The 27,791-nt window shown below is 54.0% G+C and overlaps 1 protein-coding gene and 1 long non-coding RNA gene across 2 annotated transcripts in view; one reads left to right on the forward strand and one right to left on the reverse strand.

The window, feature by feature from the left end:
- DKK3 (dickkopf WNT signaling pathway inhibitor 3) overlaps positions 1–27,791 on the reverse strand; it is a 40,436-nt gene continuing 12,645 nt past the window's right edge. Inside the window, 4 exon segments of the mRNA NM_001284475.1 lie at positions 1–220; positions 1,102–1,258; positions 2,081–2,225; positions 3,478–3,570. Of these exon segments, the coding sequence (NP_001271404.1) occupies positions 1–220; positions 1,102–1,258; positions 2,081–2,225; positions 3,478–3,570 (615 nt within the window).
- LOC111091557 lies at positions 10,640–27,562 on the forward strand. The gene is made up of 3 exons (XR_005375749.1): positions 10,640–11,944; positions 19,800–19,855; positions 26,516–27,562. It is a non-coding gene; the product is annotated as an uncharacterized LOC111091557 (long non-coding RNA).

A 27,791-nucleotide genomic window follows, 5' to 3' on the forward strand; every position in this document is an offset into this window, starting at 1 on the left:
CTAAATCTCTCCTCCTTCCAGCAGCTCAGAGGGAGCATCGGGCTCCCCGAGGGCCATCTCCACAGACAGGCTCCTCTCCAGATTCTCCAGCTCCTGGCGCACCTCTTCAATGAAGCTGCCATCCTCGTACTCGCTGGGGGCCTCTCTGGGCACCGGGCTCTCTCCGTCTTCACCACGGCTCCCCATGAAGGCCGGCTTGCACACGTAGACCAGGCTGTGGCTGGGGAGAGAGGGGGGACTGGGGCTCAGCCCAGGGGCCTGTCTCCCGTGGTGGGGAGGAGTGACACTGGGCTCTCAACATGGGGGCAGCTCCTCCCTTTGAGCTCACCCTCACACCTCCTCTAACACCTCAATGGGATCTCCCCTTCCTGTCAGGATCTTCCAGAAGATTGCTGAGGGAGGGTCACTTTTTAAGGGGCGGCTCCCCCACCTCCATGGAGAGGTCCGTCTGCCTGAGAGACTCTCTGGGGCAAGGCCTGCAGGGCCTGACGGTGTATGGCAACGCGTGGCCCCTCCAAGCCGCTTGCCCCTCTGGGCGTCCAGGTAAGAGCAGCCCCTGACGGCAGGGTGGAGCCTGGGGGCAGCCCGGGGCAGGGCCTTCTCTGTGTCTGCCCAGCCCCACTGGATTCTGCTGGAGGGACAGGTGAGTAGACTGCCAGGGGGCCATACTCAGATGCCTCACGGTCTCTCAGTTTCGGACATTACTAGCGGTGCCCTCCCACTGGGTGGCCCACTCTCTCCTGGTTTCCCTTCTACCTCTGACTGTGCCGCTCTGCCTCAGCTTGTCCTTCGCTGTCAGGGGCTTGGGCTCCTGCCTCAGCCCTCAGCTCTTCTGTCTCCACGCCCTCTCCCTGGGTCACCTACTCCTAAGGCTTCAACCACCACCCAGGTGAGCTCCAAATCTGTACCCCTAGCCACACCTTCCCCTGAGCCCCAGGCTGACATCTGACAGCTCGGAGACCCTCCACCTAAATGACCCAAGGACACCTCAAATTAACCCTACCTTAAACTAACTGCATCACCCCCTCTGCCTCTGAGATCCCACTGGGTGGCAGGTCATCTGCTTTCAACCTCTGATAGGGAGGGCAGGTGGGGCCTCACCTGTGGGGCTGGCAGAGAAGGCCACTGGCACACGGGCATCGATCCAAAGCTCCATCAGGCTCTAACTCCCAGGTGATGAGGTCCAGAAGCCGGCTGGCGGGGTCATGGCACAGCTCACCCTCCACAGGTAGGGGTGTGCACACAGGAAACAAGAGACCTGGGGCCAGTGGACAGTCACCCCTGAGTGCTCAGCATGGAGCAGGGAGGCTCCACGGAAGGGAGCTGACAAATGCGGGGGCAGCCCCGACCTTCCACCCTCAACCGCAAAGTGGAGATTCATTACAATGGAAGAGGTGGGATGAGAGGAAACTATGGCGGGATGGACTCAGGAGGGAATGAGTCGGGAGGGCTGGAGCAATTAGGGAGGACTGTCTGGAGGCGCAGGCTTATGCTGGCTTTTGAGGCCAAAGTTCTAGAGAAATGTGTAAAAGCACTCGAGGCCGGGACCCAGCACCCATAAAGGCCTGGCGGTGGGCGTAGCGGGAAAGGTTGGGAGCCCCGGAGGGAGAAGGTGCAGGGGAAGCTGCAGCTGGCCGAAGCCTTGAGAGGCAGAGGAGCCTCCTCACTAAGGAGACAACAGGGCAGCTGCAGCCCGAGGAGCCACACTGAGAGCTCAGGAGGGCAAGTGGCTGAGCAGCCTCCCCGGGAGGGGCAGTGAGAGTGGAAGCGGAGTAGAAGGGGGCCTCCATCCTCAGGAAACAGGGGAGAGGGTGGAGAGGGGCTGCTCAAATCCCCCCATCTGGGGGTGTCCTCCTGCCCTGGGCTCGTGCATCCTGAAGGGATTGAACTCTTCTAGATGGCAACCGGGGGCAGAGAGAGAGACGTGTGGCCCAGCGGAGGCGGAGGCTGCCTCGGGCAGAGGTGGTGGGGCTGGCACACGCACAGTGAGCCGTCGGGAGCCTGCCCAGGAGGCGCGCCCCTGGAAAGGTGTGTTGGCCTGGACCGGGCGTGCCCAGTACTCAGCCGAGAGCCCACTCACCTCTCTGGAAGGCACAGCACAGCCCAGGCTGGCAGTCCCTCTGGTTGTCACAGATGGTCCCGTTGCCACCTCTGGTGGCTGTTTTGGCGCAGTGACCCCAGACGCACAGCTGGTCCCCACAGCACTCACCGTCCCGGGTGCAGAGCTGCAGGGAGTGGGGAGGGAGGGCAGACAATGGCACCCCGGCTCTCGGACCTGAGAGAAGCCGGCTGGCACGCTCCTAGCCCTGAGAGCCTGAGCACACCACAGGAGGGGCCCCGTTACCCTGGAGGGGGAAGGGGGGGCCAAACGAGGTCTGAGGTGTGCGGGGCTTTTAGTGCAAGTCAAGGGGGCAGAGACAGGAGGGGTGAGAACACTGGAAAAATAGCACCTGGGGGGGGGGCCACCTGGATGGCTCGGTGGGTTAAGTATCTGCCTTTGGCTTGGGTCCCCATCCGCTCGTGTGCTGTCTCAAATAAATAAGTAAAACCTTAAAAAAAAGTCTAAAAAAAATAGCACGGGGGGGGGGGGGTGTCACATGTCTGAATCTCCTATGCAACGTCAGTTTTTGCAAAGGACACAGTGTGTCTTTGCAGTCAGCCCCCAGACTTGCCTCCTTTCTATTAGGTCCCTAGGTCAGGGGCCCACAGATGCAGGCAGCAGCCGGATTCTGAGAGCCCGGAGGCCTTGTGGATGGGGAGGGTGCATGGGGCTTCCCCCTGGGGCCTGGGACTGACCACTGCGACCCCACAGTCGTGCTCCGACGTGGCAGGCGGCAGGGAGAAGTGCAGCTGCCTAACCACAGAAGGCACTGGATGGGGGAGTAAGAAGCCCTCTATTTCCCAAACTTGTTATCCTGCTGTGTGACTGTCTCAAGAATGAAAAGACAGGAGAAGTCTATGAGCCCATATGGCTTTGTCCAAAACATCTGTCGGGTGGAGGGAGTTTCCGCTTCCCTGGCTCCCAGCTTCTCGGTGAAACGTCTATCGGGGAAGCACTCTGGCTTCTTCCTGGCTCTCCTCCTGCCTTCTCTGAAAAGAATGGGATCTGGAGGACGGGAGTGGGGGCTGCAGTAGGGTCACTGGCTGTATCCAGGGGGATGGGTCTGCCCCAGGGGAAGGGACAGGTGGAGGGCCTCCTGCTGTGTCTTCCTGCCCTCCCTCTGCCAACCAGGAGGCAGGCAGTGGAGCCAGAGACCATGCAGCAGATGGCTTCCCAGGAGTCAGTCCCACTGGGCACCATGGAGAGGCTCGCTCAAGCATGGACGTGGTTCTGAGCCCCACTGAAGGCTTCCAGAAGCCCAAGAGAGGAGAACCCATGGGGCTCCTGGCCTTCTCCCCCACATGCTCTTCTCTGAGACCCAGCCCAGCCCCCATGGTCCTGGTGCTGCAGCCGCAGAGGCCTCTGGGCACACTCACTGTCTGCTGGTCCCGGCAAGACTGGCAGGTGTACTCGAAGCTGGCAAACTGGCAATACCTGGTGGGCCCGCAGTCCTCGTCAATGATGCACTCCTGGGGGGAGGGAGGGAGCAGCTTCATCAGTAGAAGGCAGAGCAGCACACCCACAGCGCCCCGGAAGGGCAAGGCCCCGTTTTATCCCAGGCCCCACAGGCTCTGGATGCTCCAGAAGGGTGTCCAGACTCCCCTCACTCCCAGTTGGCTCCTGCTCCTCAGCATCCGCACCCTGCAGGCGAGGCGGAGCCCTCGCCCACACAGCGTGCTCACCCGTCTGCCCTCCAGGATGCCGCCCCAGTTCGCACAATGGCATCTGTGTGCAGCCCCCCGCCACATATCCAGGGCGGGGAGCACAGAGACTCGGGCCAGTCTCCATGCAGAGCAGATGGATTTAATAAAAGAGCTAATGAGTTCCAGCCCCAGGGCGGCTGCACAGGAGGAGCCGGAGCCCAGGCTGCTGCCCATGCCGGAAGGGGCTGCAGAGGGCTCCCTGTGGCCCCCTCCTCCGAGGCCTGGGTCTGGGTCTGCCTGGCAAAGGCAGCTGCTGGTTTCCAAAGGAAGGAGGGGTGCGGCTGCATGGGCGCTGCAGCCTGGCTGCCTTCTCATGGCTGCCAGCCCATCAGGCTGGAGAAATGGGGGAGAGAGGGAGGCCATGGGAGAGGGCTGGTGTTGGAAGAGTCCCCGTACCCCAAACTAGCCATATCATGTTGGGGGGTGGGGCCCCTGGCCTCTGAGAGCCTCCATCTCTAGGTCAGCAACAGGGGAAAGTAATCTCTACCTGCTGCCTGCTGGGTGAGGTCACGAGGTAGATTGACCCCCTGGGGCTGCACCATGCCAGGTCATGGGTGGTGGGTCTTGTCATGGCCTCACCATGGCAAGGTGGGTGGCCCAGCAAGAGGGGCTCTCCCTCTCAAAAGGAGGGGTCAATGCTTATCCTGTTCCCATAGCAGCAACCCTAAAATGCCAGAAGGGCTTAGACAGGGGCAGAGGGCTGCGCACCATTTGACCCCAAAGCCCATCATGGCTTGAGAAGTCCACAGTGCAGTAGGCCACAGACCATGACACCCTCCTAGACACACCCAACTCAGCCAGTTCAGCTGGAAGCATCCAGGTCCAGACACCTTCCAAAGCAGAAAAGCAAGAGAATGGGGTGGGAAGGCCAGAGGGAAGGCCGACAGGCATTGAGGAGCTTCTCTGAATCTGGCCACATCTTCAGGCACTGGGAAGTAAATGTGAGTATGAAAAACTCCTTGCCCTCAAGACTTTATAATTCAACTGAAAACAGCCCCCCCCAAAAAAAAACCCCAACCAAAGTCAACCCAATAGAAAAGGAGACAAAAGACACAGACAACAATAATAGAAACCTTCCACCTCTTCACACAGAAAAAGATGTTGAACCTCACAAATAATTGACAAAATGCAACTTAAAAAGGCAGGACATCATGTTTTCACTTAGTGGACACAACTAAAAAGGTTGATAATATCTGCGTAGGCAGGGGACTACCCTGCGCCCAAATGTCCACATCCGACTCCCTGGAACCCATGGACGTGTCGTGTGACCAGGTAAGGGGACATTCAGGTCACAGGTGCAATTCAGGGATGCTAGTCAGCTGACCTGATAAGGAGAGAATCCTGATTACCCAGGTGCACCCAATGTAATCCTAAGGGGCTCAGAAAATGGAAGGGGGCACAGAAGAGTCAGTGTCAGGGTGAGAGAGACTCCCAAAGCAAAAAACACATATTCCACTAATTGGGCTTCTCATTTCCCAGGAAGTGAGATTTAGATTATAGATTTGGCATTTTCACTATATGCTTCCGTTTCCAGATCTTAAATTAAAAACATATGAGCTAAAAAAAAAAACCAAAAACATGAGCTAATAAGACCCTTTCAGCACCAATCCCTGTGAGGCACTGCTACTTCCCATTCTCCATCAAGAGGAGTGCACCTTCATCCCTTGGAACATCGTCCTTTCCCTAATGACAAAGTATTCCCTGCAAAGCCACAGTGAAGCAATTCATGTTCTTCCAGGTATGAAAACATTTTTGGCACAGAACCTTGCCAAACACTTTTGAAAAGTCTCGGTACGCTAAACCTATAGGTTTCCTTTGGTGACATGTTTTTGCTAACTACCAGAGCTCTGCTAGGTTAGCTCAGCAGGACTTCCCCTGGAGAAAGCCTGTGCTTTTCTTCTAATCATCTGCCAGCCTGTTTGTTGTGGATGTGTCTGCTCAGTGGCCCCTAGAAATGTTCTGTAAGAATTGTGATCATGCTGGGACACCTGGGCGGCTCAGTGGTTGAGCATCTGCCTTCGGCTCGGGTCATGATCCCGAGGTCCTGGGATCGAGTCTCGCATCAGGCTCCCCAAGAGGAGCCTGCTTCTCCCTCTGCTGATGTCTCTGCCTCTCTTCTGTGAGTCTCTCATGAATAAATAAAATCCTTTAAAAAAAAAAAACTGTGATCATACTGGAAAGCCTGGAACTCTAAGGTATGAAGAAACCCTAGAGGCCAATCCTGGTTTTGTCATTTAATAGCTGTGTGACTTTGGGATACGGATTCAACCTCTTTTGAAAATGAGGGTGGAGGTGCCTGGGTGGCTCAGTTGGTTAAGTGACTCTTGATTTTGAGTCAGGTCATGATCTCAGCGTCCCAAGGTTGAGCCCTGTGTCGAGCCCATCCTGGAGCCTATTTAAGATCTTCTCCCTCTCCCTCTGCCCACACCCCCACCCTCAGCTCACACTTTCTATCACTCTTAAGAAAAAACAAATAGGGTGATAACAGGACCAACTCCACAGGGCTGTGTGTTGAGTTAGTGCCCTGTGAACAGTAGCCATGGCAACAGAAAGCTGTGCAGCCTCCGCCCATCCAGCACCTTATTCCCATGGAGCACCCCTGCCAGGGGACCAGCGTGTCAGCAGAAGGGCAGTCTCAACAGCGCCTCTCTGTCTCTGTCCCTGGCAACACTTGGCGATTTCACATCTAGCCCTGACTTATCTCTATCCAAAGAGTGTCAGATCAATGGGCAGTGGCCTGTACACCCAATAGGAGTAAAGTTCCTGGAGCAGAGAGGCCTCTCCTTGTACGAGGACCAGGCTTTCCATATGATAAGGCTGTTAGTTTGGGGTCTCCTCTAAATATTCCTAAATTGAAGGAGACAAGGTCCTGCCTTTCCAGTGTTAGAGACCTGGGAGCAGGTCAGGACCTCCTGCCTTAAACAGAACTCAGTGGTTGGGGGCTGGGAGCACACCGGTTGGTGCCTCCCTAGCAGAGTCAGGCCTGGAGCTGAGAAATCCAGGATTTTATTCCATTCAGTAGTTCCAGCTTCTCTTCCCTTGTTCCCATACAGGCTGATGTTGTAAAGGGGCCTCTCGGCACCCAGCTGGGCACAGGCTGGCTGAGGAGTTAAGTTCTGGAAGACTGGCTGCTCCCCTATCTAAAGGGCGTGGAGGTTCTGTGCTTTGCGGTACCTCTCCTAATGAGGACTGGAAGAGGGGACCCCATGCTACACCAAGGCAAATGAAAGACACACCCCGGTGCAGACTGTAGGGGTCACCTGAGTGCCACAGAGCCGCTGGGATGAGATGCCACACCGTGTGCCCGTCCTCCAGAGCCATACGGGAACCCATGGCGTCCTGACGCAGCCCTGGCCCGGGGGGGCACGAGTGCCGGCCACCTGGCACACAGTCTCTCTAATCCCCTCAACAGGGGACTTTGACCCTCACTGCACAGATGAGAAACAAGTTTAAGATGAAGGACCTGCCATCACTCAGCTCAGAGGTGGAGCTGGGAGCTCAACCCTGACCGCAGGCTCTTTCCTCCTCCTCAGATCATTTTTCTCCTCCTTCAGGAGAGCTGACCCGTCTCTTGTCCCTCAGTCACAGCAGAGCCTGCTCGGGACAGGGCCCCAGACCCCAGACCCCCCAGGGACCGAAGGCAGGAACGCAGGGCCACGGCCCCTGGGCATGTGGGCCTCAGTGTCCCCTGTCTCCAGTCCTGGCCACTCCCTGTCTACTGCTCCTCCCTCCCACGAACAGCCTGGAGGCTAAGCCTCAGGACGGAAGCCACGCAGAGGCTCTGGTCTTTGCCGTCTGGAGGTCTGGAGGAGGAGGAAGCTATATTTAGAAAGCTCTGGCCCAGGCCCCGCAGCTCCAGCTCCGTCCAGAGGCTGTGCGAGGGGCCGGGGGCTGGGCCTGCAGACGGCCCTGCTGCTTCCCGGATTTTCCAGCTCAGGGTTTCTCAGAGGAGAGCAGCTGCGGGGAGAAAACAGCCCCAGCCCAGGGCTTTCCTCAGCACCACGTGGGGCGTCTCCAGGTCCCCCCCCCCCCGTGCCCACACTCCTAGGGAAACTGGGCGCTCCCGCTCTCGTGAGACCCCACGGAGCAGGCCACCTGGGTGGAGCCCCCGGGGCCCAGGGCCATCCGTGGTTTCGGTGTCAGCTCAAGCCCAGGGCTCTGGACAGGACACCCTCTGGGGAAGGAGTGAGGACACAGGAAATGGAGGCCCAGGGGGGCCTCCACCCACCGAAACCGGCTCACCCTCAGAGCTTTGCTCACTTTGCTCACTGTGGCTGGAGGGGGCCTCCCTCCAGGGGACGTTCAGAGAGCACCTACTGCGTGTCTGCACCTGCAAGGTCCTGGGCACCCAGGAGAGCCCCCGCCACGTGGAGTGCATGCTCCCACACCACCCTCTCCAGCCCTGTCCTGCACTCCGCACACCGCTGCCTCACTCCCTGTTTCCTCCACCCCCTCACAGCCCCCTGGCACCAAGTGTACCTGGAGCAGCATGAGGGGTGGACACAGGTGCAGGGCACATGCCTGGGCTTGAATACAGGGTCACTTACAAGCTGGGGGATGTTGAGCAAATGACAGAGTCTCTCTGTGCCTCGGTTTCCCTATCCGTAAGACGAGAACCTCCTGTGGTTGTTGCACAGATTAGAAGGGATGACAGGTCCGGGTGCTTAGGACAGTGCCCGGCCCCCAGGACTTGGCCGCCAGGACTTAGCCCCAGGGCGCACCTCCATCGGCAGTGCTTACCCCACGCCAGGAGCTTAGAGGTGCCAATGGAAACACTTGAACAACCTTCTGAGCTTAAGCCTGAGCCAGTGGATTTCATCCTATGAACAGAATACCGTTCTACTGAAAAGGCCCAGAACATCAGGTCAAGCCAGGGATCCTCATGCACCACAAGACTACCTCCCGCGTCACCCTGGAGCCCTCTGCTCCAGTCACACAGAACCACGAGGAAGCCCAGGACTTGCCATCTGACAGAGGAGGATAAGCAGGCGTGCAAGGAAAAACAACCCCCTCCATCGCCCACGGGTGCCGGGCACCTTGGCACCCACAGTCTATCCCCTCTGTCTTCCAAAGAGAACAAGAGGAGCCCCATTTTATAGACAAGGAAACCAGGGCAGGGAGCTGACATCGCTCATCAAGGTCATGGGGGAAGAAGTGGCAAGGACCGCGCACAAGCCCAACCCAGGGCTCTACGGAGCTCGGTCGGACCCCGGGGTGCAGGCATGCTGGGGGCCTGGGTGCTGCTTCTGCAGGAGAGCAGGGTCCCCAAGGCTGGGCCCTGGTGCCAGGCTAGGAGAGGTGCTGTGAGAAAGCCGCAGGAAGCCTCCCCTCCATCCCACGAGATTCCCAAGGCCTGTTTTCCCCTTCTTCAGCCTTTTTTTTGACCTTAAAAGCAGGTCAGTCTCAGGAACATGTAAAATGCACATTTGTCTCGAACGCAGCAGGGCGCCCCCAGCCTCCCCTGGACGCTGTGCTGGAAACTTTAAGCCAGCTCGGGCCGGGTGGGGGCCCCAAGCCTCATCGAGAGTGCTGGCCTGACCCACGAAGCAGAGCTGGCCCTCTGGAGAAACCCGGGCAGGAGCCAGCAGGGACGCCAGCTATTCTTATCCTGACGTTGCGATCTCTGCAGAAGCCCGGGGCTCCTGGGGCCTCCCCCCAAGTTGCACAGCCCATGAAAGAGGAGCGCGCGTCCCGCCTGCGCTGGAAAACCAAGTACGGAGAACACCCGCTCCCCGCCCTTCAGTGCCAGGGATCCTGGGGAAATGGTCCTGAGCTCTCCCTCTCCTCCTGCCCCTCCCTCGCTCCCGTCCCTGCCCCCCCCCGGGCCCCCTCCCCGCACCAGCCTGCTGGGGAGGCCTGCACACCCACCGAGCTTCTGCAGACGGGGTGTTCCAGACGAAAGCCTGGGTCCTCCTGCCAGCCTCCAGAGACGGCCAGCCCCACGCTCAGAACTTCCCAACACATTCTTTAGGCCTGAGTGAGGTTTCCCCTGTCAAAGTCATGCCTGTATTTAATTCCAAAGGAAATTTCTCCATGAGCCGGAGTCCTCCCTAACCGTACGAGCACTGTCGCCCCACCTAGGCTAGAAACAACACAGGGAGCCCTTTCTAGCACCCACCGCTTCCAGGGTCTTGGGGTCTGCACCGCCCCCAGCCCCCATTTCCCCTGCAGACAGTTGGGGTGGAACCACTGGGCCTTGGCTGGGTCTGACCTTTGCCAAACTCACCTAGGATGCGGTCAGCGTGCCACATGCACGAGACGCCTGCTGCTCAAGTCATCAGGAGCCTGCCAGGAACTCCGGGTCCCAAAGCACCAATAATGTCGCTGTACCCAGTCCTGGAGCACCTCCAAGGCTCCCAGTATGAGGTAATGGTAATAATGTCGCTGTACCCAGTCCTGACCACCGGGACTCCTGACTCCTCGTTCGGACTTGCATGAGACCCCTTAGTTTTGGGCCTTGACAGTGGGTAGGACTGCTGGGTTCAGCAAATAAAGATACAGGATGCCCAGGGAAATCTGAATTTCAGGCAAATGAATAATATTTTAGCAGAGTATGCACCAATGACTGACTGCACGGGACAGACTTATACTAAAAATGACTTTAGTAGCGTCCAAGGCATCTTGTGTTTTATCTGCCAAATCTATTAACAAGGAGAAGATTCAACAGGAGTGTTTCTCGGAAGACAGAGAGGGAGACTGGCCCTGGGAGAGGAGGGATCAGTGACCACAGAAGAGGGGTGGCCTCCACGATACCCATGATGACCAGCCAACAAGGCCATCGGAGAGCCCAAGACGCGCGGAGTGGCCGATGTGCACAGGCACAGCCTCTGTACTTGGGGGAAAGGCCCCGGATTCCCCACGATGATCGCGATCACGACAAGGAAACGTAAGGCCGGGCTTAGGTCCCGTGGCCTGGCGGCCGGCGCTGGCCTGCGCTCGACACTAACTTGTGGTCCTCCCCACGATGCGCTGAGAGAAGTGCTGCTACTGTTCCACTTTACAGGTGCGGGAACAGATGTCCGGAAAACTCCAGGAAGCTGCGCGACTCACAGAGGTGTGTGAGCAGCGGGAACCCAGAAGCCACACCTGCCGGCTCCTGGCGAGGTCACGGAGCGGGGGGCGTCCTGCGGGGCCCTCCCTCCACGGCCCCCCTTCTACCCCCGTCAGGGAAGTCCCGCTCCCAGGACTGCCCCGCCCCGCGGCGTGGTTGCTGCAGCCCTGCACGGCACAGGAGCCGTCTCTACTCCTGCCCTGCTCCTGCGAGGGCCTGCAACGTGGGAGAGGGGCTCACTCTCAGACTCCGAACACAGAGGGCCCCCCCGGACCCTCTACTGAGGTCACGCCTCACTCTTGGCACCACAGTGGTAGCCTAGGGGCTGGTGGCCAGCCTCCCCACCGGGCTCCTGCTGCAGCCTCAACTGTCTTCCTAGAACACAAACCTGATTACGCACGTCCCTCATCATAATTGTTCTGAAAGCTGCTCCAGCAGAGGAACCCTCGAGAAAGCTGAGCTCGGACTAATTCAATCTACACCTAATGGGAGGAGACAGACGGCCCTCCAGGCCTGGGAACCGCCAGACTGCATCTGTGACACAGCATAATAAAGTAATGTGACAAGGGCGGAGTGAGTAAAAAAACAGGTGTGTCCCCCGGTGACCTGGCAGGCGGGCCTGGGGTTCAGGCGGTAGGGAGCTCGCTACTCCAGCTGCAGCAGCAAAGCCTGGAACCCATGAATTGCCCCCCACAGTATCAACCTCCCGTGGTTTGAATTCTTACCCAGCAACCTTCAAACAACCAACCTGGCTCCCCAGGACCTCAGCACCAGATTGGGGGTGTCCTGGATGGGGTCTCAACATTTCTGCCACTGAGAAGAGGTGCACTCACTCTTACAAAATAACCTTGCTTTTTGGTGTACGCATCAGTAAGGTCCGGATATAGCTGGCGAGAGGTCCAGGAATGCCGTCTCTGTATCTACAGGGCTCGGAGGTCCTGGATTCTAGCAAATTCATGAAGATTGTTGAGTCCCCACCAGACCTTCAGCCTGAGGACACTCCACCTTGCAACTGATTCTTTCCACCTTCCCTGCCAACCATGACCTGGAGTCCAAACTCTGCATGGCGTCCAGAGCCTCTAAGTTCAGGTCAGCTCCCAACCTGCTTTCCCACTGGAGTTCCTCACCACCCTCCTAAGGTCCAATCCTAGTTCCTACTTCTAGAATGCCCTCACTGATTCATCTTTAGGGAGCGGCACAGATGGCTCCTCCTCGATGAAGCCCTCCCTCGCTCTCCCCCTGGGCAGCCAGCACTTGTCTCTTTGGTGCTGCTGGCCCTCCACGTCCACTCCAATAAAATTGGGGTGAAGAGAGGAAAGGCGTCTGGACTCAAAGGACCAAAGGAGGTTTTTAAGACTTGTCAAGACCCACTATGCAAAAGCCAAGATTCAGGTTGTGTGAGCGTAGGAGGGGGGGGGGGATCTTTTCTCTCTGATGGGTAGGCCAAGGTGACCCTTGGGTGTTGGTCATTGGTGTCACTAGGCTACCCACGCTGGGAAACACTGCAGTCCCCAAAGCCCCCTGAGACCTGCACTTGAGGCCTTGGCATCTTCTCACCCAGAGCACTTATAGCTCTTTGGACCCACGGATTATTTCTAGAAATAAATAGGAGAAACTGGAAGGGCAGCGTACCCAACACCTAATCATCCCATCCTCACCGCTACAGAGTACACAGGCTCCAGCGATTCACTTGAATGGACTGACAGTGAAGGGAGTGGCACCGCATGACTTACAGAGCCAAGTCACAAGAGGCAGCATAGCTTCCACTTGGCTCTTTCCCTCTTCAGATGTCCTCTGAACTACGCCTCCATGTTGGGAGGAAGCCCAGGCTGCACAGAGAGGCGAGCAGCATTAGCGAGGGGCCCAGGCAACAGCTGAAGCTGAGGGCAAAGAGACCCTAGATGATTCTGGTCTTAGCAACTGAAGTCAGCTGTGGCTTCAAGTCCGAGCTCCCAGACTGTGGAGCAGAGATGAATTATCCCCACCATATTTTTCCCAAACTCCTGACCCTTCATCCACGAGCATAACAAATGGTTGTCCTGCACCGCTGAGTTTGGGGGAAGAGACAACTAGAGCAACGTTTCCCAAAGTTGTGGGTGCCTCTGCTGGGCCCGCTCCCCTGCGGGTAGGCTGCTAAGAAGTATGGAGGGTTATGGGCTCTCGGCAATCGCAAGCCGCCACCTAGAGCGAGGTGGCCATTTCCACGTCCCTCTGCTTACTCGCCTTAGAGCTTGCAGGCTGGCGGTATGAACCTTTTGTCTCCACTTCGGTCCTCTCTGGACTCAGCCACTCTCCAGCCTCTGTGGCCCTTGGCTGCCCTCGAGGCCAAGCAGGTTTGATGCCATTTCCATTGGCTGGATAACTCCACTCGCTGTTTAAAAGTCCAGCAGAGCCAGCATTTCTAGGAATTCAAGTGATTTTTCATAAAACACCAATCCTCGTTGATGCTGAGTCTCTGGGATTGGCTGCTAGGGGTGCCCCCCCCCCGTGGTCCTAACTGGTCTCTGAGGAGGAGGCCACCCCCTAATCCTAGTCTTGACCCCACGGTGCAGGAAGAGAAGGCCATGGTGAGGGTCTTGATGCTTTCTGCCTTTTAAAATAAATGTTCTGGGGATCCCTGGGTGATTCAGCGGTTTAGCGCCTGCCTTCGGCCCAGGGCATGATCCTGGAGTCCCGGGATCGAGTCCCATGTTGGGCTCCCTGCATGGAGCCTGCTTCCCCCTCTGCCTGTGTCTCTGCCTCTCTCTGTGTGTCTCTCATGAATAAATAAATAAATAATCTTTAAAAAAATAAATAAAATAAATGTTCTAAGCAAGGAATGGCAGGTGTCAGAAGCAACATCTGGGGAGCGATGGTGGGTCCCCCTGGGTCATGCTGTGCCTCAGGAGCCAAGAGTGCTCCTTGACTACGATGTGCCAGGGGTCTGGAAGGAGACACAGAATTGTGAGCAGCCCTCCAGGGGGGAGAGGGATCGGGGATTTCACAGGTAGGTCTCCTAGGAGACGCCCCAGGAAGCCATGGCAGTAATGTCTTGGGAAGGCAGGTCGTGGTTCTTGTTTCTCACGAGCTTTCTGGCACTGGTCTGAAGGGCTGCAGCTGCTTTATAGCTCCTGGCCTCTCGTCTACAAACTGAGCTACCTCAGGCATCTGGGCGTCATCGCCTTCCTCTTCCTTCTCTAGTTCTGAACTGATGGAACTGTCTGGCTCCCATTCTGCCTCCCTTTGCCTCCAGTCTCGCCAGGCCTCGGCCACTTCTTGTGACACATTCAACCAAAATCGGAGCTCCCCGTGGTGCTGGCATCTGCCCCAGACAAACAGTGCTCAGCCTTGGAGGGCAGCAGAGCTGTTGCCTTGGCAGCGGTGTCCTGGGCCTTTTCACTTCTGACTGGAGACCACAGCCAGCGTCTTGGGTTGCAGACCAGCGTGCTGCTCCCACGTGCCCATGGCGGGTGGGAGCCAGCCAGGGCCTTGGAGGGTAGCCGCCACTCTGTGTCCTCAGCCTCAGAAATCTTACACGGCCCCTAATGAAATCACCTTGCTTTCCACAAAGCAATTAATGGGATTAAAGTTAGCCATGTTCCCATCATTTACCTGTGCTCACTAACCCTGGCCTCATTCATGCGACTGGTTATGTGACTCCTTCATTCCCTCAAGGGGAAGAATAACATGGAAAATGCAGAGTAGGACCGGGGCAGGTTTCAGGGCAGGGTGCAGGATCTGCTATGCTTTGCAGTAATTACAAACAGCTGACTGGGTCGTGAGAGTGTTCCTACTGCTCAGACACATCTTGGTTACACGCACAATCCTTCCTCCGTCATTGGGGATGGATAGAGTTTCACAGTATTTACTCAGTTGGTATCTCGTTTACTCATTTCATAGGAGTCCATGAGCTGACTCAGCCTAGCCCAATCCCTTCGCAGGGATTCTCCTTTGCCTTGGGAAGAAAGTAATAAATGTGTCGTCATGTCCCTTCTTACCCTTAGTCCTTGGAGATGGTGCCTATAAAAGATCTAGTTCCTCAGAGGCTGGTGTACTGAGACTCGGCCCCCTACGCACGTGTACTGGAGGGAACCGCGAGGCGGTGAAGACTAGCTCAGCTTTCTTCCCTTCTTGTCCATCCCAAAGGCTGGAGTCTTCAGGGGAGCGAGTGAGGTCTTCTCTGAGAAACAACAGGCTCTGGGGGCAGTGCAGTGATCCTGCCGACATCCTGAATATCTCCAACTGGACGTCTTTTCTGTATCCTTGAGCTGAGCCATCAGTGACACAGGCCTCGGAGGGAGACAGAGGTCAGGGGATATTTCAGGAGGCGGTTCACCTGCTGAGCAGAGACGAAGGCCTCCAGCCTTCCCAACTGGGCCACACCGGCATCAAACAGCAGATCGGGGAGCACCAGACACTCCTCCATCTGAGATGGATGCCAATCTCAGCATTTTCAAGAACCCCCACAATGTTGGTGACCAGGATCTGTTCAAACTTCAGTGTCCTGTGAATGGGTCTTCATGGTCTTTAGGATTCAAGCCACTTGAACGGAGGCTGGCATTCCTCGGAGACTGGCGGTCAAGTTCCATCTCCGATGGTGGGGATTCCACTCCAGGAAGAGCAACAGATGGATCCCCTTCACACAACCGCTCTGCCCGAGAGGCCATGTCTAAATCCAAATGACTCAGAGGCTCCAGTGTGGGCACTGGCCACTGGCCTCTTTCAAAACAGGAGGTTCTTAACCCTTTTTGTGCCAGGGACTCCTATGGCAGCTGAATGAAGCCTACGGACCCCTGCTCAGAACAACGAATTTAGGTGAACAGAGGAAAACACACCAGATTACAAAGAAAGACTGAAATACAATTACCAAAGTATTTTGAGATACGGTGCTATGAGCTTCTTTACTAGCTCACTCCGTAGTAAGACCCAGCAGCAGGCCTGACCACAGCCTCAACTTCTAAGGAGTGAGGAGGGCAGATGCTATTTCAAGACATCTGGAACAGTTAAGGGAACAGAAAACCGACACCGGCGACAAAGGCACTGCTAATAACACTGCGCTTCGCTGCCTACCCTCAAGATCCAAGGAAGCGCCACTTTAATTTCAAAGTCAGTGAAGACAAATGTCTATTTCCTTTCCACAAGTTCTATCCAGGTTAAGGAGGGGCTTCTTATGCACATCCAAGGTTAAAACACCACTGCTTTAGGGACGCCCGCGTGGCTCAGCGGTTGAGCATCTGCCTTTGGCCCAGGGTGTGGTCCCGGAATCCGGGAGCGAGTCCTACACTGGGCTCCCCGCGTGGAGCCTGCTTCTCCCTCTGCCTGTGTCTCTGCCCCCCCCCCCCCACCGTGTGTCTCATGAACAAATAAATAAAATCTTAAAAAAAAAAATCCAACAACAACACTGCTTTGGTGCCTCCAATCTCGTGCCCTCTTTTAAAGATACAGCCCAAAGAAATCCTTCCACTTAAAAAAACAGCAAAAAGACAATTTTAAGCAACATGACACAAACGCCAAGCTGTTTCCCCGCAGAAGCAAGTCCTCTCCAGCCCCGCAGCCCCGGCCTCTTTCGGGCCCTGAGCAATGACCCCCTCTGCTCCCCCACACCCCACCACGTCCTACGACCTCGAGGGCGGCAAGGGGGCCGTTGAACCGTTCATGCTGAAGGGCGCGGAGCGGGCCTTAGCGTGCTCCAGGCGTGGGCACACGGGCTCGGGCCTCCTGCCCACAGGTGGCCGCGGCGGCCCGCGCTTGGCTCCGGCGGGCGGGGGCGAGGGGGGAGGCAGGAGCGCGGGCAGGCGCCCCGGAGCCAGGCCCACGCCCCCAGGTGGCGCCCCCCGGGCGGGGCGAGCCGGGCTAAGCGGGTCACCACCGCGGGCCCCAGCGTCCTCACCTGTGAGAGGCCACGGGCCAGACCCCGCCGCCCGCCGCGGCCCCCATCTGCCCTCCTGGCACCAGGCGCCCAGCGCAGCTCCGCCGCTGACCGGCTGTGCCACCGGCAGGTCTTCGCATCGGGCCAGGGCCCCCCTGTTTGGGGGGTTGGGAAGCGGTCAGGAGCAGAGCTTACAGGTGAACCGGTCACAGTCCGTGGCACCCAGTGGGTGCCCTTCACCCTCAGGTCCCAGCAAAGCTCTTGGGGGGCAGGGGAGCAGCTGGGCCAGGCAGGCACGGAGGAGGCCGAGCGGCCTTTCCCGCCACGGTGTGACCCCTCGGGGGCGGGGGGCCCGTAGACCGGGTCGGGGCGTCCGGGGGGCTGTGCCCGGCGCTGGGCCTACCTCCTTCCAGCCGGGGTGCCCCCTCCGGCCACTACTCACGAGGCCCCGGCTCCCTCTTCGGGGGGCCCTGACCCCTGAGACCACGGGAATTCGGGCTGTCACCCCGCGGCTGTACCTTCCACATCACGTCGCTGAGATTGGTCGGTGGCCAACTTGGCCAGATACGGGCGGATGCCACCCACTTAAAATGCTTCTCTCCAGGGGTTTAGAACGTTCCCGTTCAGTGGCAGCGGGGCTCACGCAAGAACAAAAGTGGGTGAGACATTCCACGGTTTCCCGAGTGCCCTCCTCTGCCCTCCCCTCTCGGTGACCCCAGGGGGCTCTGCCTTGGGGTGGGGTTCTGGGGTTCACTGCCACGGACTGGGACTGGTGCTTTGGTGAGTTTGGTTTCTCATGTTTTGGGCATATTCGGGGGTGGGGGGTGTTCAATGACTCGATATAAACGACAGGAATGTAATGAGGGGTGGAGGGGTCGTGACAACCCCTTCAAAAGCACTTGGATTCACGGCTGCAAACTTTCATGATTTTATCACAAATATTTATATATATATATATTTTTTTTTTAAGATTTTATTTATTCATGAGAGAGAGAGAGAGAGACAGAGAGAGGCAGAGAGGCAGAGGGAGAAGCAGGCTCCATGCAGGAAGCCTGATGTGGGACTCGATCCCAGGACCCCAGGATCAGGCCCTGGGCCAAAGGCAGGCACTAAACCACTGAGCCACCCAGGGATCCCACAAATATATCTTCTGATTGAAAAGGCCAAAACTTATGCCCGGGCTCACAGTCCAATTCTACTGTTCAACCAACCATCCACCACAGACCTGGGAATTTAACTTCTCTGAACTCTGGTGTTCTCTTCTGTAAAATGGTATCTACTTCTCAGGGTTCTAAGGATTAGAAAGTAAGACACGTAGGGGCGCCTGGGGGGCTCAGTCGGTTGAGCATCTGCCTGCGGCTCAGGCCATGATCCCAGGGTCCTGGGATGGAGCGCCACATGGGGCTCCCTCCTCAGCAGGGTGTCTGCTGCTCCGTCTCCCTCTGCTCCTCCCGCTGCTTGTGCTTCACTCTCTCACAAATAAATAAATCTTAAAAAAGAAAAAAGAAAGAAAGTAACACATGGAAGAGCACCTGGGATGCAGCCCAAGAAACAGGAGGTGTTCAATAATGTAGACACATGCACAAAAGCAAGAAAACCCAGAGGGGATCTTCTTTTCTAGCAAAGAAGTCCTTTGCATACTTGTAGTTCTTTGCTGAACCTTATCTTCAAGGATTTCTGCTCCCAAGTTACTCCTTGGTCATACAGCTTTCATCCCTAAATCCGTTCACTCCACTACTAAGCACCTACCCCTTGTCCATATGGAGGTGAACGTGACAAGGTCCCTTCCTTCCCGGGGCTCACCGTCTTCTAGACCCTTCTCCCGGCTGCCACTTTATGAACTTCTGATTCTTCTCCGCAGCCCTGAGAAGACCCTTCCCCACGGGTCTTCATCATCTTTCTCAGTGTTAGACAGACCACTTCTCTGCTACGAACCGTAGGAGAAGTCACAGAAACAGCGGCCCCTAGACCCTGCTTCCTGAACAGGAAACAACTGAACAGGACAAGAGGTCCTGACTCCAAAAGCTACATGATTTGGAGAAAATTCATCTCTGCTTTCTCATTTGTAAAATGAGAGGTCTGGTCTAGAGCAGGGATGAGAAATGGATTTTTAATATGCTTCCCATGGATCATCAGTGGCTGCTTGAAGTGCTGGGTTGTCTCAAGCTCTGAGGCCCTGTCTGGGCTCATTAGGAAAGGACTGCAATTGATTAGCGATGGTTGCCATAGTCACGGCGGGGGTGGGGGGACAATGCCTGTGCCACAGGCTTTCCTCCCTGGTCTATAGGAGCTCGAGGGTCCCTCTGATTTCTGCCACTTACAATTCTGTGATTCAGTGCAATACCGCTTTACTTTAATCTTTGGCACAAGGACTATCTTCACAATCAATAGCTTTTTCATCTGCTTTTGTCCAGCACCTTGGTGGCCATCATCTGAGAAAGTTTCTCAATTATTGTGTTTCAAGTGACAGTACAACATATACTGACTTGACGCACTCATATTTAGGAAGCTACTGTTTCCTGCCCCGGGGTCTGGGAAAGCATGTCAGAAGAAAGAATTTACGTTTACTAAGCATCTATTAAGTATCAGATGCTTTCCACGCAATGTCTCTTCTTTTTTTTTTTAAGGATGTTATTTATTTATTCATGATAGACACAGAGAGAAAGAGAGAGAGAGAGAGAGGCAGAGACACAGGCAGAGGGAGAAGCAGGCTCCCTGCAGGGAGCCCGACGTGGGACTCGATCCCGGGACTCCAGGATCGTGCCCTGGGCCAAAGGCAGGGGCTAAACCGCTGAGCTACCCAGGGATCCCCAATGTCTCTTACTTCTAAAACACCCCTGGGGCAGTCACTAAATCCTACTTTAACAGAGCAGAGACCAGTGCTCAGAGCAGTGAGGGGAGCTCCCCCAGGAGCAGGGATTCGACCTGTGGCACTTCAGACTCCAAATCCCACTGCACGGTCCTCCCCTAAATGTACCCAAATGTCTTGTTTATCCTTTCTCTTCCAGGAAGTGGAGGTGACAAATGAAACTGACAGCGGCCATGAGATCTGTGCAAACATTTCCGTGACCCCAACCCCAATTATTTTTCCTACAGGCCGTTGGACATGGCACCGCGAGCAGGTGTTCCCTCCCGCCTGACAGGGAGACCAGGTAAGCTCATCGGATCCCAGGCTGATGGGGAGTCCCCAGCCTCACCCAGGTCCCTTCCACCAGCCCTACCTGTGAGCCAGAGGAGGACAGGGCATGACCAAGGTCTCTACTGGCCCCCTCCTCTGGCCCTTCTCCCAGGAAGTGCTCCCTACACCAGTGGGAATTAAAACACTGCTGCCACCACCACAAAACCCTCTCCGTGGACGTCCTGGGGGAGGAGAGGCCGGAGGGAGTTTTGGTTTAATGCGTACAGTGTTCCAGTTCTGCAACATGAAAAGATTTCTGGAGACTGGTGGCACAACAATGTGAATGTACTTACTACTCAACTGCATACCCCCAAAATGATCAATTTTAAGTTGTATATATTTTGCCACAATTTAAGAAAATATTCTACTAAGAACACGGTTTTAAGAGTTTAGGAATCCACAAGACCTAAGTGATTTGTTTTGGTTTTTCCTTTTAGTACTGGCTCTGCCACGTACCTCTGTTGTACAACTTCTCTGAGCCTCAGTTACATCATCTATAAAATGGGGTCAACAGGATATCTGCCTTATATGGCTGTCATGCATGCGGATCATGGGAGGGGAAGTTGGTTGGATCCCAAGCAGGATGCCTGGCACACAGCCAAGGATGGCACAAATGGCAGCTCTGACCTTCATCCTCATCATCTCTATTAATGTCATCATGGTCACTAATTATTAGTGAGCACTCGACATCATACCATGATGGGGTTGGTCTGAACTCTTACCAGAATTTACCCTGAAAATGAGAAAGAGGTGGATCTGGAGAGGGGGTGGTTCATCTGGTCACTTTCTGAGCCAATATAGACTAAATGAGAGGAGCTGGTGGGATGTTGTGGCCTTTGATACTATTTTTGTTTTCCTTGATGTTATTTTTAAAACAAAACAAAATGGACTCATGAGCTTTGTGGGTTTTCCAGAATAATGCCTAGGGGCAAGGAAGGGCAGAGCCACATATCCTACCGCCAGGATGCAAAGGCTCTGTGGTGCATGTTGCCCAGGCTGCTCTGGAGGGGTCCTTGGGTCCACGTAGCAGCAGACAGCCACACACCTGCATGGGGAGCTTTTCAGCCCCCGACATGCTCCAGCTACCCAGCAACCACAGAAACAGGCTTGTTCTGCAGCAGACGCCATCAGCCTAATGAAATTTCAAATTAAATCACTGTCACTTAGCTAGTGGCACCAAGCAAAAGCAGACTGTTCCCCTTCTAGGTAAAAATTTCCAGAGTCTAATCTCTGAGGCCAGGCAGTTTTGCAGGGCACGAGGGACTCGGACCTTGAACTTCAGCAGGATTAAGCAAAACTTTGTCTCCACCCATGTTTCCACCATTTAAACCGTCTTCCTGGTTCTTTCCTCTGGGGATTATGTGGCACCTCAGTACACTGTACATACAGCACAGGGCATGTTGAAGTGTTTCAGACGAGGATGTTACTAACTCAACATGTATTTCCAACACCTTGGCTGGGCTCTGGAAGCCCTGGCTGATCTAATTTCTGCCCCTCCCCCACCTCATTTGCTGCTCCCCCAAGCACACATCCAGCTCTGGCATTCTTTTCTTCTTTCTTTCTTTCTTTCTTTCTTTCTTTCTTTCTTTCTTTTTTTTTTTTTAGATTGTATTCATTTATCATGAGAGACACAGAGAAAGAGGCAGAGACACAGGCAGAGGGAGAAACAGGCTCCATGCAGGGAGGCCTGATGCGGGACTCGATCCCAGGACCCCGGGACCAGGCCCTGAGCCAGAGGCAGGCACTCAACCACTGAGCCACCCAGGCATCCCCCAGCTCTGGCATTTTAAACTATGTTGCATTCCTCAAACACGGTCTTATTGCCACATGCCTCCATGACTTTGAACAAAGAATGCTTCTGCAAGGAACGCCCTTCTTTCCCACAATTGAGAATCCTGGACATCATTCAAAATACTGTTCAACTGTCACCCCTTGCAGGAAACCTGCCGAGAAATGTGAAGGGTCTTCGACTTCAGCCTACTTGCAAGATGACGAGTGAGCCTTCCACAGTTTCATGGATGGCAGCAGAAGACATGAGCTGCCCGGCTCAGAGACAAGGGACCTCATTGCCGACAGCACAGAAGCAGCACGTCTGCAACAGTTCCCAGTCCCATGGGGCAACACAGAGGGGCCTCGGTGGGTGCTGTGCCCTCAGTGGGCTCAGGAATGTCAAGCTTAGAGAACTCAAATCTTCTATAATGAAATGCAGTCACACCTGCCCTCTGCCCAGGAAGATGAGCTATCTCTGTCTTCCAAGGCTGCCTGCTGTACCAACATCCTTGAAAAGACAGTCTGGAGCAAAAGGGCTAGGAGTGTCTCTGTTTATAAAATGAGAAGAAATGCCATAAACTATGAAGGACTGTCTCCCAACAAAATCTTCCCTGGTTACCTGATCTGGCACTTGCACAGTGCTCCCACCATGGCCCGTACGACCTCTGCCTTAGGAAACAGAAATTCACATTGCAATGGCCTTGTATTTTTCTGATTCACTACCAGCCTGGGGGCTCTCTGATGTTAGGGACTGTCTTTTGCATTTATTTGTCAGACACGCAGGAAGTGCTCAATAAATGTGCAAATACAAGGAGTTGCATATGTAATACTGGGAATTTTGATAGCTTTGGTTTTGGGAGGCAATTAAATAATAACAACAGATGGCTGGCACTTACTGACTGCTTACTCTTGCATTCCAGACAACCTATGGTGGGTTTTTTTTGTTTTGTTTTGTTTTGTTTTTTTGCGTGGATTGTTTTATTCACAGGGTAACAGCATATGAAAGGTACTTTTATTAACCTGCCTGTATGTATGGGGAAACGAAAGACTTCAGAGCAGTTAAAGAATTTCTTCAGGGCAGCCCCGGTGGCTCAGTGGTTTAGCATCGCCTTCAGCCCAGGGCATGATCCTGGAGACCTCAGATTGAGTCCCACGAGTCCCACCTCCGGCTCCCGGCATGGAGCCTGCTCCTCCCTCTGCCTGTGTCTGTGTCTCTGCCTCTCTCTCTCTCTCTCTCATGAATAAATAAATAAATAAAATCTTAAAAAAAAAAAAAAGGATTTTCTTCAAAATCACAGGGCTCCTAAGCAACAGAGCTGCACTTGGACCTGGATCTGCCTGTACCCAAGCCTGCAGAGGTGCTTCTCGTACAGGAGGCATAGAAACATTTGTTCCGGGTGTTTGTGGAGGGTAGGGGGAGAAGGAAGGAGGGAGTGCTGTTGTCTCGAGCCAGCATGTCACCGTCACCCACTCCCCGTGTGACTCATGGCCCATCAGCCTCCTCCCTCACATGGATGCTGAACGCTCAGCTAGTTCCCACTGGAACATCACGCCTTCCTAATCGGCCCCGCAGTGGGGCAGATGGTGTTTGGCCTTGGGAACAGCCTGGAATGCAACACTGACCTTTCTTCCTGAAAGAGGAAATAAGGAAGAAATCTGTCTGTGGAGCCTCCGTATTTGCTACAACTTACAACTCCCGAACAGCCATTCCCCTTGACTTAATAACCAAAGAAACAGAAACAAGAAGATCTGATGATCGCCCACTGTAACACCCCCACAGGTGAGGGCCCGTGAAACGGATGGTCTCAGCATCCGCTACTAAGGGTAAAAGCAGTACAGCCTTTCTGGAGGAAAACTTGGCAATAGCTCTCCAAGTGTTAGATATGTCCACCCTTTGTCTTAGCCACTTAGTTTCTGGGACTTACACAATGAAACTATTTGTAAAATCACTTGAAAGTACAGAAAGATGTTTACGGCAAAACTATCAACCATAAGCTCCTTTTTAAAACATCAAAAATATTTTGAAAAATAATTTAAAGAAATAAATAGGGGATCCCTAGGTGGCTCAGTGGGTGAGCGCCTGCCTTCGGCCCAGGGGGTGATCCTGGAGTCCCTGGATTGAGTCCCACGTCGGGCTCCCCGCATGGAGCCTGCTTCTCCCTCTGCCTGTGTTTCTGCCTCTCTCTGTGTGTGTCTCTCAGGAATAAATAAATAATAAATTAAAATAAATAAATAAAACATTAAAAATATGTATACATGGATACAGGAAAAATGTCTGCACATTTCAATTCCTCCACGGATTACTACTGTTAATTTTTTTAGCATATATTTTTGCTTAGCTTTTCACACACACACTTCTTCTTTCTAAAAATGAGATATTTTTAGATGCTGTGCATGTAAAGTGTACTTTCTATATTTTATATAATGAGCCATACACGGCTCTGCAATTGCTTTTTTTCACTTAACGTTTTATTGAAGGCATCCCTTCATATCAACTTCTATGGAACCCATATGAAACTGATTTGTGAACCTCATAGTATTTTGATTTTGGATGTAGAATCATGTGTATTTAATGAATTCCCATTGGAAGGATTTTTGGGTTGAGGAGAGTACAATGTGATATAGTTAGGTTATAGGTAAAAAGAAATGCCTACTCCTTCTTCGAGTCTGCTCACCCACCTCAACTTTATTTGGGGATTGTTTATCCACTTCTCAGAAACATCCAGAACTCCTCAAATTTTCCTATAGTTTTTTTTTTTCCTACTGGATTAAGGCACGAGAGCCTTACACTTGGCCAGAAATCACAAAGTCAACTCAAAACTGTAAGTCTAGAAATGCAAACGTACCCAGATGTCTGATCACAGGACTGGAGACCTGCACGTTCGCACAAGACTAAGTTATCACTCTCACAAGCAGAAGTCTCTGATTTCTATAGAAACCGGCCTACATCCTGCCAACTTCCTGCAGCTTGTCAGCACCCGACCATGCCCTGTTCTTGCCATTCCCTGCGGCCCATCCTTCCCTCAGTGTGTATCCCCAAAGCCCAGAACAGACACGAATGGAATGAATGCCTCGCAAGGACAAGTTCAGCAGGGTGAGTCAACCTGAGCGAAGAGCTTCTGGCAAAGTCGGTGACTCAGAGGGGGAGGCGGGCCTCTGGAGAGCTTAGCCCCAGGCTACACACATCAAAGGAGAGAAGCCCTCGGAGGCCTCACGCAGACCCCCAGCTCCCAGGCAAATTCCATTCTTTTTGCAGTAGGTTGCTGGGAACCGAGGAAGAAGCCAATTAGAACCCAGTTTTAATTACTTTTCAATAATAATGAGCCTTACACAAAGAGCTTTTATAAACCTTGCCTTCCCTTCCTAGATTCTCACCCAATTTTATCAACCCAGGATTCTCAGCCACATTTGGTAAATGAAGAAACCGAATCCCAGAGGTCAGGGTTTGCGAGGGTCAGGGTGGGGCTTGAACCCAGGTGGGCCTCACACCTGTTCAGACTTCATTCTACCTCGACAGTGACGACAGACAGATGGGCAAGGACTGCATTTCCTGGGACTTGGCGACCAATCCCGCCCACCCCCACCCCGCCCGACAGACAGGACTCTCCAGGAGGCAGGGCCCTTGGGAGCTGATGGAGTTTCCCTAACAGACTCTTGCCCTCCCCGATGCACCTCTTTTAAAATAAACCCCCAGTGACTTGTTATCATGGTGCCCCCAGCAATCCCACCGTACTGATGAGGGTGACTCCAGTGTCAAATGTCGGGGTATGGGGAGCACACGCAGCTGGTACCCCACCTGTGCCCTGATCCTTCTCTGGGACAAGGTAGTCTCAGCCACTCAAACTGCGACCACGTGGCTGTCTGGGGTGTGAAATGTACCTGTGGCCTCATGAGTCTTGAGCAACCCCTTGGAGTTGGCTGTACATGACTGAACCTGTTCTTCGAACTAGCTATGCTCAGCTGGCGAAGCAAATGAGCCCACTCTTCTAGATCACATTCTGACGTGAAAACAGAAAAGCCGGCAAATGCACGATGGGCTAATAAGCTTTGTAGCAGTGAGCCGTATTTTAATGAGAGGACATGTCCCTTCAAAATGGTGCCTTGGCTAATTGGGCAAGATTCTTCATGTTTAGGGACACAGTTCTATAAATAAGAGCTTCTCGTTCATGCATAATGGCCTGTCCGCTCTCTGGCTTCCAGCATGCCACTTTCTTCCTAACCCCTCTGCTCAAAAGTAGCCCAACATCAATCAGCCCACCCACTGGCCCGTGAAGGGAGCCGGGCCGAGGGCTCCCAACAAAAGCCTCACAGAAAGACGTCAGACCCCATCACTGTCGCAGGGGCACTCAGGTGAAATAACAAGCCCCGCTGGCCTCTTCCCCTTTCACATCTGAGTGTAAAAACAGACCAATACTTGCACATGCTGTGCTGAATTTCCTAGACAGGCATATAGTATTACTGTCCGTAACTTTCCAAGGGCCTCCTCGGGTTACCATACATATTAATACACATACCAGCATTCAAAGAAAGGAAAAGAGGGGGTGCTTGATTATTTTAAATTGAATTCATCTGGGAATTTTAAATCCTGAAAATTCAGCCCCGGGTTACGGTATTTTTTTTTTAAATTTTTTTTAATCTATTTTTGACAGTCACACAGAGAGAGAGGCAGAGGGAGAAGAAGCAGGCTCCATGCAGGGAGCCCAACGTGGGATTCGATCCCGGGTCTCCAGGATCACGCCCTGGGCCAAAGGCAGGCGCTAAACCGCTGCACCACCCAGGGATCCCCGGGTTACAGTATTTTAAGGTTTGAGCCTGCGTAGGATTTTATCCTTTTGAACAGCAAATCTCTCTTTTCCTATTTCAGAGAAAGTTTCTTCAGCGCCTAATGCATCTCAGAGCCAACTGTAAAACTCATTATGTTCAGAAACTACAGAATGGGACAAGGATGACGATGTTTGTCCATACGCATCCCTTTGAAGGCAATCTAGGCTTTACAGCTTCCTACTCGCTTCAAAGGAGCCCTGCGTCTCTGTAAAGATGATGCTCAAGCCCCAGCCCTATTGTGTTGGGACAATGGTGAACCAGGAACCAAAGAGGGGTTGAATGGAAGACTTCTGTGGGCACTTGAAACTAGACCTCGCTTCTCTGACTCTTCTTGGCCAGCCACAATGACAACGAGAGAAGCTGTTGTAAGGTACACATGCCACCATTCCTGCCACATGATATCCCTTCCCCAGGTGGCGTGAAAAGTCTCCAGTCTAGTCTCTCAAGACCCATGGGATTTGCCAGACACTGGCCAGTCAAGCACCACATGCTCCACATCTCCCTTCTAGCCACGCAAATTGGAATTTATTCCCACAGAGAAACTCAATGAGTTAATATCCCAAGGGCCTAAAGAGAATTCAAGAAAAACTGGATTTCTGTGATCTATCTTTTCCTATCACCCTTCTGCACTCCCAAGACCGTCAGGTATGGGAATTTGGATTACACACTGCGCAAAGGCACCGCGTGCCCTCCATCACAGGATGGACCTAAGACACTGTGTGTGTAGGTGTGGAGATTCTGGGCCTTTCCAGCTGGGGCCGAAGCATGAACACACATGGGCACACAAGACCATGCACAATGGGGAAAGCTAGTAAGCAAACTCCCAGGCAGCAGCATGGACGGGTGTCAGCGGCTCCCTGACCCGAGCAAGATCTCGCCTCTCCCCTGCCTACCTGTCCCGGAGCCTCAGTCCCCTACTACAGGGCTCAAAACCTGACACAATCGCCTCACCTGGGGGCCAAAAGAGGCTAGGCATGGGTGTGGGTGTTGGAGGCCGTCTGTGCACCCGGCCTGGGGCAGGTGCAGGTGTGCTATTCATAGTCAGGCTTGCTGCCCTCTGGGTTCCGAGAAGCTCCCCAGAGCAAAGATGTACCCCTGTGTAATAATATGCATTTGTTCGTTTTTTTTTCACTTGACAACAAAGACTTTTTGTCTGTTGTTGTTGAAAAGTCTTTTTCAACAAAGACTTTTATGAACCCTAATTCATAGCCCTGAGAGTTGTTTCCCCTGCCCTTTCTATTCCATGGCTCGAGGCTTTCCTTGCCCCATGGGCCCCAGAGACCTAAATCTGGAATACTCTGAAGCTTTTTCCTCTT

The sequence above is a fragment of the Canis lupus genome, chromosome 21 (genome assembly GCF_011100685.1).
Source record: "Canis lupus familiaris isolate Mischka breed German Shepherd chromosome 21, alternate assembly UU_Cfam_GSD_1.0, whole genome shotgun sequence".
NCBI classification, from domain to species: Eukaryota; Metazoa; Chordata; class Mammalia; order Carnivora; family Canidae; genus Canis; species Canis lupus.